General features: G+C 47.4%; 1 protein-coding gene across 2 annotated transcripts in view; it reads right to left on the bottom strand.

Moving 5' to 3' along the window:
- The window catches only part of SHROOM2 (shroom family member 2), a 162,746-nt gene extending 147,286 nt beyond the window's left edge, over positions 1-15,460 (bottom strand). The window contains exon 1 of one of the 2 annotated variants that reach the window (XM_016942807.3): positions 15,164-15,460. In XM_016942807.3, coding sequence (XP_016798296.2) covers positions 15,164-15,328 — 165 coding nt within the window. In that variant the 5' untranslated portion in view covers positions 15,329-15,460. The remainder of the gene's footprint in view (positions 1-15,163) is intronic. The other variant, XM_016942806.3, reaches the window with a different exon arrangement.
- Positions 15,461-16,904: the final 1,444 nt, after the last annotated feature.

The raw sequence follows: 16,904 nt of genomic DNA, 5'->3' as shown, positions 1-16,904 counted from the left end.
GATGGTTTTATAAGGAGTTTTCCTTTTCACATGGCTCTCATTCTCTCTTGCCTGCCGCCATGTAAGACATCCTTCCGCTCTTCCTTGTTCTTCTCTCATGATGGTGAGGCCTCCCCAGCCACATGGAACTGTGAGTCCATTAAACCTCTTTCCTTTATAAATTACCCAGTCTCGGGTATGTCTGGCAGCGTGAGAATAGACTAATACAGTGTTACATGAAGAGTTACTGGCAAATGAGGGTGGAAAATAGGCAGGAGATAAAAACATAGAAAGCCTACTAAGGTGGGAGGATTGCTTGAGGCCAGAGTTCAAGACCAGCCTGGGCAACACAGTGAGACTCTGTATCTACAAAAAATAAAAATAATTAACTGAGCATGGTGCCGCATGCCTGTAGTCCCAGCTATCTGGGAGGCTGAGGCAAGGGTTGGGGGTAGAATCACTTGCGCTCAGGAGCTTGAGGTTACAGTGATTTATCATTACACCACTGCATACCACCCACTCCAGTGGGTGACAGAGATGAGAACCCCATCTCTATAAAATAAAAATAAAGTGGACAGACATGGTGGCTCACGCCTGTAATCTCAGCACTTTGGGAGGCTGAGGCGGGTGGATCACTTGAGGTCAGGAGTTCAAGACCAGCCTGGCCAACATGGTGAAACCCCATCTCTACTAAAAATACAAAAATTTGCCAGGCATGGTGGCAGGTGCCTGTAATCCCAGCTACTTGGGAGGCTGAGGCAAGAGAATCACTTGAACCTGGGAAGCGGAGGTTGCAGTGAGTCAAGATCACGCCACTGCACCCCAGCCTGGGTGACAGAGCATGACTCCATCTGAAATAATAATAATAATAATACATAAAATAAATAAGCCTTCTATACCTAGCTAAGGTGTCCCATGAGGAATTACTGAGGCTTTTCCAGCAAGAGCATGAGAAGTAGACCACTGTTTTGGCACACCGACTACTGGAGGTCTCAAGAGTCTGTCATGTGAAGAGGTGAGCAGCAGTATGCATGTTACAGACTACTGTGATTGCCCAGGCAGTCACTGGAGCAAACCACTGGAGGCAGTGATGCTGGGCATGAGAAGAAAGCAATGCACACCCCGTATTTAGGCTCCAAAGGATTGGTGATCAACTGGCTGTGGGAGGTTAAGGGGAGGAAGGCATCAGGGATGACTTCTAGATTTGGGGATAAACTGATGATCGAGATTAGAAATTCAGAATTAGAGAAGGTAAAGGAAGATGAATGATTCCCATTTGGATTGTGCTGAGTTTAAAGGGCCTCAGCAACACACAAGGGCCATCTCAGAGTTCAGACGAAAAGTTGATTTGGTAAAATGGTCATTGAAAATTAAAAAAAGAAGAGAAGTTGAGGCTGCACATATAGATATGAGCGTTGTCTATAGGCACCATATATCACCATGTTTACAAATTTGCAAACAGATGCACGTTATCTCGAGGAAGCACATGAGACCACCTAGATGAGAGAGAGAGGACAGATAAAAGGACCTTCAAGAAATCCAACCTTCTAGTAGATGGCAAAGGAAAAGAACCAGTGTAAGCCACTGTAAAAATAGAAAGAAGGGGAAATAAAGGGTTTTCATAGGAATTGAACATTTTTTTCAGTGAAGCAATTACAACATGGGTAATTTAAAAATTAAAAATTCTTAATTAATGGTAATTAATTAATGGGTAATTTAAGAATTAAAAATTAAACTCTCAGGCCAGGCGTGGTGGCTCACACCTGTAATCCCAGCACTTTGGGAGGCTGAGGCAGGCAGATCACCTGAGGTCAGGAGTTCGAGACCAGCCTGGCCAACATGGCGAACCCCATCTCCACTAAAAATACAAAAATTAGCCGGGCACGGTGGCACACCTGTAATCCCAGCTACTCAGGAGGTTAAGACACGAAAATTGCTTGAACCGGGGAGGCAAAGGTTGCAGTGAGCCAAGATCATGCCACAGCACTCCAGCCTGAGTGACAGAGCCAGACTCCATCTCAAAAAAAAAAAAAAAAGAATTAAACTCTCGGTAAAGGCAAACAAGTTCCTGCCTCAGGGTACAAGGAGGTGCATCCTCAGGAACCAGCCGAGAATGTGAACTTTACCTTTGTGTTGAGATTTCACAACCATGAATAGTGGTACAAGTTTTAATTACTTGTCCCCAAAACACCAGCCACTAAAAATGAGGAGGGGGAGTGGAAATGGCTCCGTCCCAAACCCTAATGGCATCAGCGTGTGAGAGCTCTGTCGTTAAATCAACACAAAATAAATATGATTGAAGCAGCAGCAGGCCTATCTTTTCAAGTCCAGATGTTTTCTTTCCAAACTTTAATTCAAGATTCAGGGCATCTAAACATAATGAAAATGTTAAGAAAAGCTGCACATACAAAAAAGCATAGTTGTTTGAAAGACTGACATATTTGACCAACATAAAGTACACTCCGTTTTCCAGAAATTAGGGTTTTTAAAAATATGCCTGTCTAGAAAAACCTAAATTATAAAACTCAATATATTCCACAACAAAACATACCATTTCTTAAAACGTCAAGTGGCATACACAAAATTAAACGCCTTTCATCTGATTCCAAAGATTGTTGACAATGTAATTCTTAAGGGTTTTCAAGCAATTAAAAATTAGATCTACGAGGTTCAAAGCAAAGAATTCCACAGAGATGGGGAAAAATCAATACAGCTGTACTTTCAGAAATAAGATTATTACATGTTTTGGGCTATGGATCAATCTTTTCCTTTATTTTCAATTTTTTTCATTTTAATTGTGCAACAAGAAAAAAGACACTGTACAAAGCATTATACAATTAGCAGAGATAAATATCACCATGTTTACAAATTTGCAAACAGATGCACAATTAACACCAATAGATGTGGAATTTCGTCAGCTTCAGAATCTGCAAGCCATAGGTAAAGAATCACCTCTTTTGCAAGTCCAGGGAGGGTTTTCAGCTGGACTTGGGCCCCTGCTCTCCCTACCACCTTCCTCCACAGGCTGTCCTAACTCCTCTTTGTAGGCGGCCAGTACCTGAACAGACAAGGTCTTTCCTCAGCACTCCCACTCCGCCAGCTCCACCTTCCTCCCGAGGCCAGTTTTACTTGGCTTTCATCTGGCTTTCAACTTTATCTCTCCTCTCTTTGCTGGTCTAATTCATGTGTCTGGGTGCTACTACCAGGGGCAAAAAAGTCTGCCATACAGGACTATAATTAATTAATCTGATGAAGGCAGTTCTGTTAATGATGACAATGTGTAGCCCTCCCAGGCAACATGTGCATTTTAACCAAGGCAGTTAAAGAAAGGACACCACCACCAGGAGGAAGGTCCAATCCCTGAAATCATCCTAACAGCAGCTGGCCACCCACCCCACCCCCTGTGCCTCCGGCCGGCCCCACCTAGGACTAATTATCTAGACTGGGCATTCTCCCGGCCTCCTGCCCCAATGCTCCAGGGCTCCCAGGAAATCATCCCCGGGGAGGAGAAGGAAGAGCAAGTGGGGGGTGGGGGTGAATAAATTACCAGCTGAGAGAAAAGGGTAAGGAGGTGGAAAGAAGCCAATGGGCGTGGAGGTCTCATTTTATATAATAAGTGTGCAGGGAATAGGCTTCATGCTAATTGGACACCCACAGTGATGCTTTCCGCACTCCTTCCAGCATGGGTGTAAAAGAAGCACCGTATATTCCACCTCTTAAAGCTGGGTATATTTGCTAGAAGGAAAACTTCTGATTTCTCCCAGCATTTCATTTGTGAGAATAGTCTGTTACAGCAAGTAATCCAAAAAACATACAATGAATGGCCCAAACACAGCAGAGGCTTACTTCTTGCTCACCATGGATGGTGACCATAGCATGGGCAGCCACCTCTGCAGTCATTCAGGGATCCAAGCTGATGAACTCTGCCCTGCGGCCATCTTCATTCCAGGCAGCCAGAAGGGGAAAAGTAAAATGGCAGGCATGGCTGCAGCTGCACTCCCCAGGGTAGAAGTGTCACGAGGCCACAGCTAACTGCTAGGGAGGCTGGGAAATGTGGCCCAACAGTGTCAGAGAGGAGGAGGCAACAAGGACTCGGGCAGGCAGCATTTCTGCCACACTTGTGGGTCCCACTCTAAACCCTAACAGATTTTCTACTCCAAAGATTGAAAGAGTGAAGAAATAGAGTCTTGTCACAGGGATACTGAATCTTCATCTTTCCCACTATTGCCACTTCCCAAAACTACTTTTTTAACACCCTACTCTGGCCCAGGAACAGTGGCTCACATCAGTAATCTCAGCACTTTGGGTAGCCATGGTGGGTAGATCACTTGAGCCCAAGAGTTCGAGACCACCCTGGGCAATATGGCGAAACCCTACCTCTACAGAAAATACAAAAAATTAGCCAGGTGAGGCGGCATGTGCCTGTAGTCCTAATACCTGGGGGGCTGAGGTGGGAAGACTGCTTGAGCCCAGGTGACTGAGGTTGCAGTGAACCGTGATCACACCACCGCACTCCAGCCTGAATGACAGAACGAGACCCCATATCAAAACAAACAAAAAAACAAATAAAAACCCTACTCTGAATATCACATTGATCTGAAAGAGCTACTCCCTTTATTAATATTATAAAAATAAGAAACACTATTATTCTGGAAAAAAGTTTTTTGGTAGAGGAGAGGAAAGAATCACTTCTGGTGGGCTACAAATAACATAGGAAATGATGCTGGACATTAGATGTATCTTTTATTTTATTTTTATTTTTTATTTATTTTTTGTTTTTGAGACAGAGTCTCACTCTGTCGCCCAGGCTGGAGTGCAGTGGTGTGATCTTGGCTCACTGCACCCTCAACCTCCTTGGCTCAAAGCGATCCTCCCACCTCAGCCTCCCAAGTAGCTGGGACTAGAGGTACATACCACCTTGCCTGGCTAACTTTTGTATTTGTTGTAGAGATGGGGTCTCATTTTGTTGCCCATGCTTGTCTTGACTTCCTGGGCTCAAGCAATCCTCCCACCTCGGCCTCCCAAAGTTCCAAATTCTTAATGAATCAGGATTGAGTAGGGAAAGTGAGGAAGAGAAGTGAGGGGGAATTTGAATTTACTAGAGATAGCTTTACGTGTTGCCTCATTTAATCCCCATGACACCACAATAAAATAGGAATGATTCTAGTTGCACAGACAGAGGATTACCGATTAGAAATGGTTAGGAACTGAGAGCAAGATCCAGCTCCGGATGCAAGCAAGCAAGCACTGCCTCCTCTGCCTAGTGGTAACCTTCCCTCCAAACTGGAACCACTACAGCCAGAGCTGGGGGGCAGAGATGATCACCCTCGCCCAGCTGAGCAAAGCAGAGATCCCCTCAACTGGCAGACTTCCCATTACTTTTCAACCTGCACTACACCAGAAGTTTATTAAGTAGAAAAAAAGTATCTGACAAAAACATGGCCGCCTCCCTGCCCCTCCAGAAAAAAAAAAAAAAGAGAAAGATACAGCCTTAGAGGAATACCCAGGGAAACAGCTTCACCTGATCACTCACCCCCATGCACAGAGTGTCCAAACAGCATTTTGGGGAACCCAACCTTCAATACCAGCAGACGGCCAAGGAGCACTAGACATTTGAAGACAACCTCTAACAGGGAAGAAAGCAGCCAAAACAAACAACAAAAGCAGAGCTCAGAAACAATCTATGCAAAAAGAGGACATTTTTAGAGACCAGTTTAATACTGTCACAGATATGGAAGAATCATGAAACAAGATCAGTATGGTATGAAAAAGGAACATTTGAGAAACAAATTTTAAAAGTTTAGAATCTGGGGGAAAAATGAGGACATACATTTAAAACTTAATGGAAAGATTAGAAGATGATGTTGAACAAAATCTTCCAGGAAGAACAAAACTACAAAGAAATGCAAAATAAGAGAGCTGGGCATAGTGGTACACACCTGTAAACCCAACTACTTGGGAGGCTGAGATGGGAGGATCAGTTAAGCACAGGAGTTCAAGGCTGTAGTGTGGCTATAACCGTGCCTGTGAATAGCCACTGCTCTCCAGCCAGAGCAACACAGCAAGACCCTGTCTCTTCAAAAAAAAAAAAGAAAGAAAGAAAAAGAAAAATGAGAGGGAAAAAGTAGACCTAGTACAAAAGATCAAGAAACAAAAACGTCTGATCTCCCTCCAGCAATACTGCACAACAGCAGAGTGGACACCCCCTTCAGAGTGCTGTGGGAGAACTGTCTCCATTCAGGACTACGCCCAAACAATTTACTGTCAAGATAAAAATCATGCTGTTTTCAGACAGAGAAGATCTCAAAAGATGACCCCCGGTGTGTCTGAATATATTAAGAGATATTTCATCACTGGGGAGGGTTTGAGGGATGAATCAAGGATAAGTGCACTGAAAATTAAGCAAAGAAAACTATCCTGAACCCTAGTGACTGCAGAAACTTGTGTTGTGGGTACACTGGCCGGGGCCAGAGTCACGGGCAGTAAAAGAATTTACTGAGACAGTAGTCAGTTAAAGAAAAACTAGTTTATGGCTGGGTGCGGTGGCTCATGTCTGTAATCCCCAGCACTTTGGGAGGCTAAGGCGGGCAGATCACCCAAGGTCGGGAGTTTGAGACCAGCCTGACCAACATGGAGAAACCCCATCTCTACTAAAAATACAAAATTAACCAGGCGTAGTGGCAGGCGCCTGTAATCCCAGCTACTCAGGAGGCTGAGGCAGAAGAATCACTTGAGCCTGGGAGGCGGAGGTTGCAGTGAGCCGAGATCTCGCCATTGCACTCCAGCCTGGGCAACAAGAGCGAAACTACATCTCAGAAAAAAGAAAAGAAGAGAAGAGAAGAGAAGACTAATTTATTAGAGAAAGAGTATGTTGCAAGGGAGCAACAGGCAACACAGCAGAGAAGGGGTTGTCTGCAAAGAGGCAGGGGCTGGAGGGAAGTTTTATAGGATCATGCTGGAGAAGCTACACGCAAACAGAGTTGTTTGTGGTTAGCAGTTTCTCAGAACAATTGTTCTCCCCCACCCTGGGGTCCCTTCTTCATTGATGCTAACTTATCAGGACTCCACAGTATGTACCCCCAGACTCAGCAGTGATAGCAATAGCAACCAAAATAAACACTGAATATCGTTAACCCCATGCTCCTCAGAGCGGGGAAGAGGCCAGCCTTAGTTGCTCACGCCTGTAATCTCAACATTTTGGGAGGCCAAGGTGGGAGGATCACTTGAGGCCATGAGTTCAGGATCAACCCAAGCAATACGGTGAAACCCCATCTCTACAAAAAATACAAAAATTAGCTGGACATAGTGGCATGCACCTGTAGTCACAGCTACTCAGGAGGCTGAGGGGGAAGGATCACTTGAGTCCAGGAGATGGAGGCTGCAGTGAGCTGTGATCATGACACTGCACTCCAGATTGAGCAAGAGAGCAAGACCCTGTCTAAAAAAAAAAAAAGAAAGGAAGAGGCTAGGTATGTTGCTCAAGATCCTACAATTCACAGGATGGCCCCACACCAAAAAATTATGATGTAATCACATTAGGGGTATGAAGGGCCAAGAATTGTGCCTGAGTAGTTGGGGGAGGGTAGGTGAGCATTGGAAAAGAGTGGAAATAAGGGCCAGGCGCAGTGGCTCATGCCTGTAATCTCAGCACTTTGGGAGGCTGAGGCGGACAGATCACTTGAGGCCAAGAGTTTGAGACCAGCCTGGCCATCATGGCGAAACCCCATCTCTACTAAAAATATAAAAATTAGCTGGGCATGGTGGCTCGAGCCTGTAATCCCAGCTACTCGGGAGGGTGAGGTGGGAGGATCGCTTGAACCCCAGGGTTGGGGGTTGCAGTGAGCCGAGATCATGCCATTGCACTCTGGCCTGAGTGGCAGGACGAGACTTTCAAAAAAAAAAAGAGTGGAAAAAAGGCTACATCCTAATATCCTACATTGGGAAGAACAAGCTAATAAACAAAAGTTGCAGCAATATACAATATAAGCCATCATTTAGGGATATGGACAGAAATACCAAAAGAAATCAGCTAAGACGTTTTGATAGTTGTCTCTAGGGAGGGGGAAGTGATCAGTAGTCAGGCCAAATGACCAGTAGCATATAAGCACCCTTGAAGAACTACTTGATAATTCATACTGTGCAAGAGCCACTTTGATAAAATAAAACCTCATAAAAGATACACTGACACTCCTAGCGTGTCACGGTGGCTCATGCCTATAATCCCAGCACTTTGGGAGGCCAAGGCAGGCGGTTCACTTGAGGTCAGGAGTTAGAGACCAGCCTGGCTACCATGGTGAAACCCTGTCTCTACTAAAGATACAAAAATTAGCGGGGCGTGGTGGTGTGCGCCTGTAACCCCAGGCTGAGGTGGGAGGATTGCTTGAACCCCAGAGGCGGAGGCTGCAGTGAGCCAAGATCATGCCACTGCACTCCAGTGTGGGAGACAGAGCAAGAATCTGTCTTAAAAAAAAAAAAATACGCTATCATGCTTGCCCCTTCCCTTCTATGAGTAAGAAGTGTTACCTTTCAAGGACACAGAGTCTACCCTGCCTGGGTTCTTGTTGACCTCGACAATTTGCCTTTGATCTGAAAGTCACCTTTTGCCAAAAGAAAGATAATCCCAGCCCTTCATAGCCAAGCCAAGATGCTGTTTTTCTTCCCTTTCCATCCAAGAGAAGCAGCCCTCATTGCCTGCAACTTAATACGCTGGGGATTTAAAAAAACAACAACAAAAAAAAAAAACACAAAAAAACAGCCCAGGGGCTCCTTATCTGGGGAAAAAAATGTTACCTTTGCTTTGCAATTCAGAACATCCTAGTTCTGAGGTTCAACCAAATGAGGTTTGTCCAATTTTTTCTTTTTAATGATATAGTATTATCCTTCTAAGACATGTTCCCCCAAAGAGAAGCTGGAACATTCACACCCATAATGGGAACAGGCTGGCTCTACTACAGGACAGCCCAAATACTGCATCACACAAGGTAAAGGACAACAATTCCTCCAGAATACACCCTCCCTGTATCAGATACTGGTGATTTCTATTCTATTCTATTCTATTCTATTCTATTCTATTCTATTCTATTCTATTCTATTCTATTCTATTCTATTCTATTCTATTCTATTCTATTCTATTCTATTCTATTCTATTCTATTCTATTCTATTCTATTCTATTCTATTCTATTCTATTCTATTCTATTCTATTCTATTCTATTCTATTCTATTCTATTCTATTCTATTCTATTCTATTCTATTCTATTCTATTCTATTCTATTCTATTCTATTCTATTCTATTCTATTCTATTCTATTCTATTCTATTCTATTCTATTCTATTCTATTCTATTCTATTCTATTCTATTCTATTCTATTCTATTCTATTCTATTCTATTCTATTCTATTCTATTCTATTCTATTCTATTCTATTCTATTCTATTCTATTCTATTCTATTCTATTCTATTCTATTCTATTCTATTCTATTCTATTCTATTCTATTCTATTCTATTCTATTCTATTCTATTCTATTCTATTCTATTCTATTCTATTCTATTCTATTCTATTCTATTCTATTCTATTCTATTCTATTCTATTCTATTCTATTCTATTCTATTCTATTCTATTCTATTCTATTCTATTCTATTCTATTCTATTCTATTCTATTCTATTCTATTCTATTCTATTCTATTCTATTCTATTCTATTCTATTCTATTCTATTCTATTCTATTCTATTCTATTCTATTCTATTCTATTCTATTCTATTCTATTCTATTCTATTCTATTCTATTCTATTCTATTCTATTCTATTCTATTCTATTCTATTCTATTCTATTCTATTCTATTCTATTCTATTCTATTCTATTCTATTCTATTCTATTCGATGGAGTTTTGCTCCTGTTGCCCAGGGCAATGGTACGATCTCCAGCTCACCACAACCTCTGCCTCCCGGGAGCCTGCCGAGTAGCTGGAATTACAGGCATGCACCACCACACCCGGCTAATTTTTTGTATTTTTAGTAGAGACAGGGTTTCTCCATGTTGGTCAGGCTGGTTCTGAACTCCCAACCTCAGGTGATTCGCCCGCCTCGGCCTCCCAAAGTGCTGGGATTACAGGCGTGAGCCACCGCACCTGGCACTGGTGATATTTTTTAAAAGGCCTAAAAGAGCAACAGGCAACCCGGAACTCTTTCAAAATCCTTCATGTGGGTTAAAGTTTTTGGCTTGCATGTGTAGGAAGAGGGCTTGCAGAAACCTGCAGAATTTATCCTTCATGAATTGCCCCACTCCTGACTACAGTGCTTGAAAGTAAAAGAAGACCTGAATAAAAAGTCCATTCAGCTTTTACATTCTAACATTATCGTGTAGAATGTTCCCGCTGCACCCGGTGTGCAAGAAGAAAAGTTCCGCAGAGCCCCAGCTTTTCTCCGCTGCCCTTAAGAACTTGGCCACAAATCCAGGTTTATTTGCATGCTGATACAAAACAACTCTGGCAAGGGGACAGACAACTCCAAAATGCTTTCCAAAGAGAAAAACCAGCCCTTCCCAAGTGGCAAGCCAGTTTTTTTGACCATGAATTACAAAGGTAGATTAAGAAACCCCCAGCTCATTAGGACAAGGTGAAAACTGCTACTTGTTCTGAGCCTTTCATTATCATACTATTCTACCTTTAGCTCTTGGGCAAACTAGTTTTCTTTTCTTTTTTTTTTTCCAAAAGATAAATGTTACGACATGTTAAGAAATACTCATAACTGAGCCATGAAGACCGAACGCATCCTGGTACAGAAGTGAGATGCATAGCTTATGTTTACAGCTTCTCATAATCGCAGAAGGCTCTGGATTCATAGGCGTGAGTCAAGCTGAGTTACTGTCTAAGAGAGGAAGAATCCTCCCAGAGCTGACCCTCAAAGCCTCCAGCTCCCAGACCCTGGAATAGGACTTGAGGCTCACTGCCTGACTCCACACTCTTGCCCAAAACATCGCTGGAGAACAAGGATGAGAATTCAGCAGGGTCACATTAATTCACAGGCTGGGAAAAGGTACTAAAGATAGATTTGAAAGCCAGTTGGCAAGGCGGGCCTACCAACTGAAAGGGTCTTTCAGCACAGGAAAGAAAGCTCACCTCTTGGTTTTTAACCTTACTATTAATTCTTAAATACAGATGGATCTTTATAATGACACTTATCCTAATAGCTGAAGAAAACATGGTAGCTGGCATCAAAAAGTGAGTAAAGCTTTACAACTCGGACATCACTTAGAGATGGCAGAGGCAAGGGAGATCCAAGCCCTCACCCACTGGTTCTCAGACACCTGGAGAAGCAGCGGCACTCCCTCGTGCAGATGTTGACCGCACACTGCATCTGGGCACAAAAATCCACCAGCAGCCACAAAGTTGAGAGTCACCCGCTCCTGACCCACTGCTGAATTCATCAGGTCCCTCTTTTTCAAAACCTTTACTGATATTTCACAAAGAGCTTGGTTGGCTCTTGGGAGCCAATATAATGGCATATGAGACAAGAACTGATCCCGACCAGGGTGGTCACTCTGATCTCCCCGGTCCTCGGGTCACGAGGTGACTTGGCATGGCCCATAAAGCAGAGCCCCCTTTCCAAACCAATAAGTACGGTACATCAGAGGCGCGAGGCCTCCACTCCTGCCCATCACCAACCACCAGTCTCAGCCCTGTGCCCCCTGCAATCAAGGACTCAGCTAACACTTTACATAAGACACTTGCCACCTGGCTGCACGCCCCCCAAAATATGCCCTGATTCCGTCTTTGGCATTCACACTGGAAAGGACATTTCAAAGCTCTGTCTCCAATCCAGAGAAATGTTCTCAGAGTCTGAAGCCCTGGGGTGGGTGAGTCAGGTGGGGGGACCTCCAAGCGTCCCAGACCACAGCAGTCTTGTCACACACAACAGCTCTGGTGCCCAATGGCAACCCGAAAATCAATGGGTTCCCAAAGGAGCTGCCCTTGGGGCTAGGCCAGGCCCAAGTTACTGTCTTCTTTGGAGCTTCGGGCTAAGGCTTCTGGCATTCTTTTTGGGGGAGGGAGCAGACTCTAAGAAATAGTGAACAGGAGAGGCTGGGGCTTCATTCCTTCCCTCCCTTAACAAACATTCCTGAGGCCACAGGGGGCTGCTGACACCCAGCTGGTGTATTTAACGCTTCCTCATGAATCCCCCAAACAGCTTTGTGGAATTCAAGCCACTCTAGTGACATTTTAGAAATCAGTCCCCTCCCCTCCCCCCACTGAAGACTTCCACTGGTTGAATGGATGGGAACAGAAACATGCAAAAAACCCACCAGGATCACATATATCCACCATCTCTACTTCCGTTACGTAGATTCCTACAGCATGGACGTTATTCCTGCCCCCTCTCTAACAACAGCATGGAAATATGGGTTTGAGTGCATTTTTTTCCACCAACTGTAGCAAAATTTCAAGGCAGAAATCAGCAGAAACGTACTGAGGAGTGATGAATCCTGTCGCCGTCTGTCAGCGGAGGTTCTGCTGGGCTTCATGCATGCACCCCAAATTCCAAGAATGCTACTCCTCTGAAGTTGGTATCCCTTTAGCTTCAAACTAGACCCAGAGAGTAGTCAGTCCTGATTCTGAACAGCCACTGTGGATGCCCATAAACACAGCACTTGGGAGTTCCTGCTTCAATTTCCTTTCTCCAGCTACAAAAAATGCAGATGAAGCAAGTATTTGTTTGAGTTTGACTATGTAAATAAAGCCTATTCTCAGGGCCAACGCGTGGGAGGAAAACAGCTCTCCATGCAAACACTGGCAATGCCAGGGGCCTCTAAACACACCACCCTAAAGGCCAGTATCTTCAAAAAGAAACAGAAGTTTTAAGAGCAAGAATCCTTTAAGAGCAAAGGTGATATATGGTTAATCTAACAAAAGAGATTCAAAACCAGGCTAATTTTGCCCCCAGAGGACATTTGGCAATGTCTGGAGACATTTTTGTCATCACACCTGGAGAGAGGTGACAGTAGCATCAAGCAGGTAGAGGCTGGGGAGGCTGCTGAGCATCCTCCAAAGCACAGGGCAGCCCCACAGCAAAGAGATTCAGCTCACAAAGTCCCCAATGCCAAGGCTGGCAAACCCTCACCTAACCGATGTGACGAAGGTATTCAATATGGCATTGCAGGAGATCCCAGACCCAAGCAGATGGCACTGACTGAAGGGGAGCAGCAGGCTTGAACACTGGGGCCAGAGTCTGATTCTTAGGGCCTTTCCCAGGACTCAACAGTTTGTGACCTCAGGATACACCATTTGCCCTGCCTGGGCCACAGCTGTTTCATCTATAAAATGGGCTGATAAAATTCCATCTGAAGACCAGGACCGAACCAGCCTTGTTCTTGACACCCCTCCCAGTTCTACTACACGCACTCCCATGAGGCTTTCAAATGATACCCTCATTATCATAAAGAGAAGGTGCGCTCTTACCTTAATGCAAGCTATCCCCAAATCAGAGTCTGCTAAATAGCAAGTGAGTTGTACAGTATTCCAGGGCTCTAATATGTAACTATTTAATTACAAGTGGAAAAAAAAAACGATTAGAAGAGCTATTTTTTAATGAGCCCCAGTGACTTTTCAGTAGCTTTTGGGAGAGGAAGATTCAAAGCTTGGATTAATCCACATTCTGAGCCAAGCGCAGTGGCTCATGCCTGTAATGCCAGGACTTTGGGAGGCAGAGGAGTTCGAGACCAGCCTGGGCAAAATGGTGAAACTCCCCGTTTCTACAAAAAATTTTAAAAAATTAACCAGGCATGGTGGCGCACATCTGTGGTCCCAGCTACTCAGGAGGCTGACAGAACAAGACCCTGTCTCAAAAAAAAAAAAAAAAAAAAAAAAAAAAAAAAAAAAAAAGAAGAAGAAGAAGAAAGAAAGAAAGAAAAGAAAAGAAAGAAAAGAAAAGAAAAAGAGGAGTGTTCTGGCTGGGCAGAGTACACACACTTTATGACTGTCCACCATGTTTCCAAAGAAGCCGGTGTGATAAAAGATTACACATTGGTCAAATTTATAACAATGGCAACCTCTTTCCTGAGTTCAACAAAAATTTAGTGCAAAGCTAAACAAGGCTTCTCCAAATCCCTCCACAAAGTTTTGTAATCATAAAAGCGACAGAAAATATAGAATGGAAGACGCTGGTGTCTCATTTGCTATTTGAACAACAAAGCCATCCCACTTCCCAAACTGATTACCAGTGCGGCGGGTTAGGAATCACTTAATTTCTTCCTGCTGTGGAGAGGCAGGAAAGCCGAGAAAACCAGTAAATTATCTTCAAACGCTTCTAGTCGCCAAGAATCTTTACATTTTAAAAGGAACTTCGTCCACACGAAAGGTCCGACTCAACCCTTCCCAGAGAAAATGACCACTACACACTTTTAACTAGAACACAGGGTGACTGGACTGTTGTTTATGTGTTTGCTTTTACAAGTTCATACAGGTTCAACTGGTAAGTTTCCAGATGGATTTTGTTTTGAGACAATAAAATTCAATGTTCTAAAGCAAACCACACACACACACACACACAACATTCCTGATGAGATACATCTGGAATTTCTTTATTATTATTAGAACTCGGGTCCTGCTCTTAGGAAGCAGGCTTTCAGGTTTCTCTAAGTTTGCGCAGGTATCCAGTGCGCAGTGGATCTGGGACTGGAAGCCGAAAGTCAGTAAACATTGATGGGCTGAAGGGAATCGAGAAGTTGCGCTGGCGACAGCTGCTACTCTGGATTTCGTAGTGATCACAGGCACGGGTCCAAGGGGTGCCGAACCAGGGACCCCAGAGAGGCAAACATAGGTGGGGACGGCTCGGGGACACGTTCCTTCCCTGGCCTCCAGGCAGCCCCGCAGGTGCAGGCCGCCGCTGGCGGGCCCGGGAGTGCCAGAGGACCCGGCCAGGCCCCTGCCCGGAGGAGGGAGGGGGAGGGGAAAGGGACTCCGGGCAGGAGCCATTTAAACTCTGCGAGGCGCGGGGAACCGCCAGGATCACACGCCCACGCCGGTCCCGGCGCCCAGGCCCGGCAGGTGACCCCAGCAGACGCGCGCGCCAGACCCGGGGGCGCGAGCCTACCGCCCCTCCCGCGCCCCTACCCCGACGCGCCCCTACCCCGACGCGCCCCGCAGCGCGGCCAGCTCCGGGCTGTCAGCGCCCGCGTCCCGCGGCCGCCTTACCTTGGTGATGACCAGCGGCTCGCCGTGCTCGCGGCCGCCCTTCAGGGTGAAGCCCCACGGGGCGCCGCCGCTCAGCTGCACCTCCACCAGGCGCCCGCCGTCGGCCGCCCGCGTCTCGGCCTCGGCCAGGCGCTCGGGCCGCGCGCGGGGCTCGGCGCCCTCCATGGCGCGACCGCTCAGCGTCCCTGGCCCGCGCCCATGCACTCCGGGCAGTCCCGGCCGTGGGATCGCAAGGGAGGCTCCGAGCGCCGCAGAACTTGCGCCGCAACTTGGAAAGAAAGTGCCGGCCCGGCGGCGGAGGGAGCCCGGAGGGCTGGCGGGGAGGGGGCGGGGCCGGGGCCGGGGCCGGCGGGGAGGGGGCGGGGCCGACGGGGGGCGGGGCGGGGCCGACGGGGGGCGGGGCGGGCGCGTTCGGGAGCTCGTACCGCGGGGCCGGTCACGGCGAGCGCGTCCAGAGGTTCAGCCCGCGGCCCGAAGGGTGAGGGACGGGGTCAGGTGCGCGCTCAGGGGCCCACGCGGCCGCTCGTACCGGGGAGAGCTGGAGAGGGGCGCGCCCCGGTTTTCTCGCCCGGTGGAGGGGAGCGGGCCGGGAGGGGCGCTCAGGCGCGCGCGCCGTTCAGCGGGTTCGGGGTCGGGGTCGAGGAGCGCGCGCCCCGGGGCCGGCGGAGCCAGCGCGGGCGAGGACGGGGGCGGAGACCCCGGCGCCAGGTCGGGCCTTTCCTCCCGCGCCAGAGCTCTGCAGTGCTTCGAAGCTCTGGGCGCCCCCGCCCGCCGGTTGGAGGCCAGGACCGGGCAGGTGAGGCGGCAGGTGAGATGGCGGGCGCGGGGTGGCGTGGCGGGAGTCTCCGGCCTCCTCCGTCTCGGGGCGCGCAGCCCGCCGGCGCCCACACTTTGTTCTCGCGCACCGCGGGCTGCCGCGCAGGTGAGAGCGGAAGCGCCGCGGGAGGCCCTGGTGCCCCCGCTGTGGCCGCTGCCCCGGGGCAGAGGGACCGCGCGGCCCTGCGCGCACTCACACTCTGGACTTGGAGAGCCGGGAAGGGCGCCCCCCAGCAGCCTGAGCCGGGCGCGGGTCCGGCCTCTGGAGGGGCTTGGAAGGCGGGCGCAGAAGGACCGTGCCCCGTTTCCACGAGGGCCTTCCCACCTTCCCGCAGAGGCCTCCCACAGCCACCGCGCAGAAAGCCGTTCCGTCTAGAGGCTGTCCCCACTCGCCTAGGATTGGACCACAAGGTCTTCAAGTTTCCCAGGTTTACATCCCCGAAAAGGGGAGGTGGAGGTCTGGGATTGGTGAAAGTTTGCGGACATGTGTGCCGCCTCTTCCTGCTCGGTTTCAGTTTCCATGAAACTCTGGTCTAAAGTACCTTCATGGATAGGTATTTACATGCTTTGCAAAAAAGCTGTTTTCGTTGCTGTTTCTATACGTAGCTGAAGGCTGGTGAACACCTCTTTTCTCTAAGCAGCTCCATCCAGGCCCTTTTCAGAGGTGACGATGCTGGAGTACGCATCCAGGACAGGCCGGGAGAGCACTGGACAGAGAGTCAAGGGTCCCCGGGTCTGAGTTCTGCCACTGTCAAGCTGGGACAAGAAATCTCAGCTCTGGTCTGTTTCTTCAGAGGTCAAGTGAGAGGGGTGCATTCTGTGGGGGTGTCTCATGCAGCCGATTAAATTCAGAGTCGCAGCTCCACTGGGCACCTGTCATGGCGCTGGGCACCTGTCATGGCGCTGGGCACATGGTGACTGCCCC

This window comes from Pan troglodytes, chromosome X (assembly GCF_028858775.2).
Source record: "Pan troglodytes isolate AG18354 chromosome X, NHGRI_mPanTro3-v2.0_pri, whole genome shotgun sequence".
NCBI lineage: Eukaryota > Metazoa > Chordata > Mammalia > Primates > Hominidae > Pan > Pan troglodytes.
The sequence above is the reverse complement of the archived record's forward strand: the minus strand, read 5'-3'. Positions and strand labels throughout refer to the sequence as shown.